This window comes from Thecamonas trahens (assembly GCF_000142905.1).
Source record: "Thecamonas trahens ATCC 50062 unplaced genomic scaffold supercont1.66, whole genome shotgun sequence".
Taxonomy (NCBI): Eukaryota; order Apusomonadida; family Apusomonadidae; genus Thecamonas; species Thecamonas trahens.
The window spans coordinates 85,036-86,033 of record NW_013657614.1 but is presented as its reverse complement, the minus strand read 5'-3'; the positions used below and the strand labels follow the sequence as shown (position 1 = coordinate 86,033).

The 998-nt window shown below is 64.7% G+C and overlaps 1 protein-coding gene across 1 annotated transcript in view; it reads left to right on the top strand.

The window, feature by feature from the left end:
* Positions 1-74: 74 nt before the first annotated feature.
* The window catches only part of AMSG_10926 (uncharacterized protein), a gene marked incomplete at its 5' end in the record, with an annotated part of 2,223 nt that continues 1,299 nt past the window's right edge, over positions 75-998 (top strand). Inside the window, one exon of the mRNA XM_013897652.1 lies at positions 75-981. Coding sequence (XP_013753106.1) covers positions 75-981 — 907 coding nt within the window. The remainder of the gene's footprint in view (positions 982-998) is intronic.

Here is a 998-nt window from a genome sequence, read left to right as displayed (position 1 = left end):
CCGTCTACCCTCCGTTACGTCGTCGTCGTCTAGCCCCCCCCACCCCCCCACCCCCCCCCTCCCCTCCACCACCCATGGATGTATACGCAGGGACACGGGTAGAATGTGGGTGTGGGGCGCATGCAGAGGTGGACGAGGCCTACTTTTGCGCCACCTGCACAGCCACGGTCTGCTCGCTCTGCACCACCACCTCGGTCGAGTCCTTCTACTGTCCCAACTGTCTCGACTCGATGGCTGCTGGTGATGCTGCTCTCTTTGCCAACAGATGCTCAAAGTGCTTCGAGTGCCCTGCATGCTCCGCTGCCCTCACCACTCTCCACATTCCGCCCAATGATCTCCATCATGCTCCGCTCGCACATCTCGCCCTTGATGCAGATCAACTCGCCGATGGCATCCACGCCCTTGTCTGCCCCTTCTGCGCATGGTCCTCGCTTGATCTCGGTCTGGCACATCCCAAGCCGGATGTTCTCATCCTCGACTCGGTTAAGAAGCAGCGTGCGGCGGCTGATGCTCCGGGCTTTGCTGCCCTTGTCGACGCCTACCAGCGCGCTGCCCGCGACACGGCCAAGGCTGCAGAGCGGTCGAAGCGCTTGCTCAAGCGCGGCCTGCTCGACCGCAACGCGTCGTCCAAGGACATGTCGCATCTACTCGAGGGCCTCGGCTCGGGTACCTCGACTCCGGTCGGCGGCGAGCCGGCGCCCAGCGACACCATCCGCTTCCCCAACGAGGCCTCGGTCGAACTCGCCGCCGACTTGCCTATCGAGCTGCCCGGGCCGACGCGGCTCGTCCCGCATGAGCCCATCACCGTCCTTGCTGTCGAGCGCAGGATGCAGGAGAAACACCAGGAGATGGGCCGGTGGGTGCAGTACGGCGAGGGTGCCGTCAACCCGCCGCTGCGCTACGCCTACGACGGCCTCGCCCTTGAGCGCAAGACCGTCATCAAGTCTGAGATGATGGGCTTCTCCGACGACGACGACGACGGTGACGACGACGGCGAG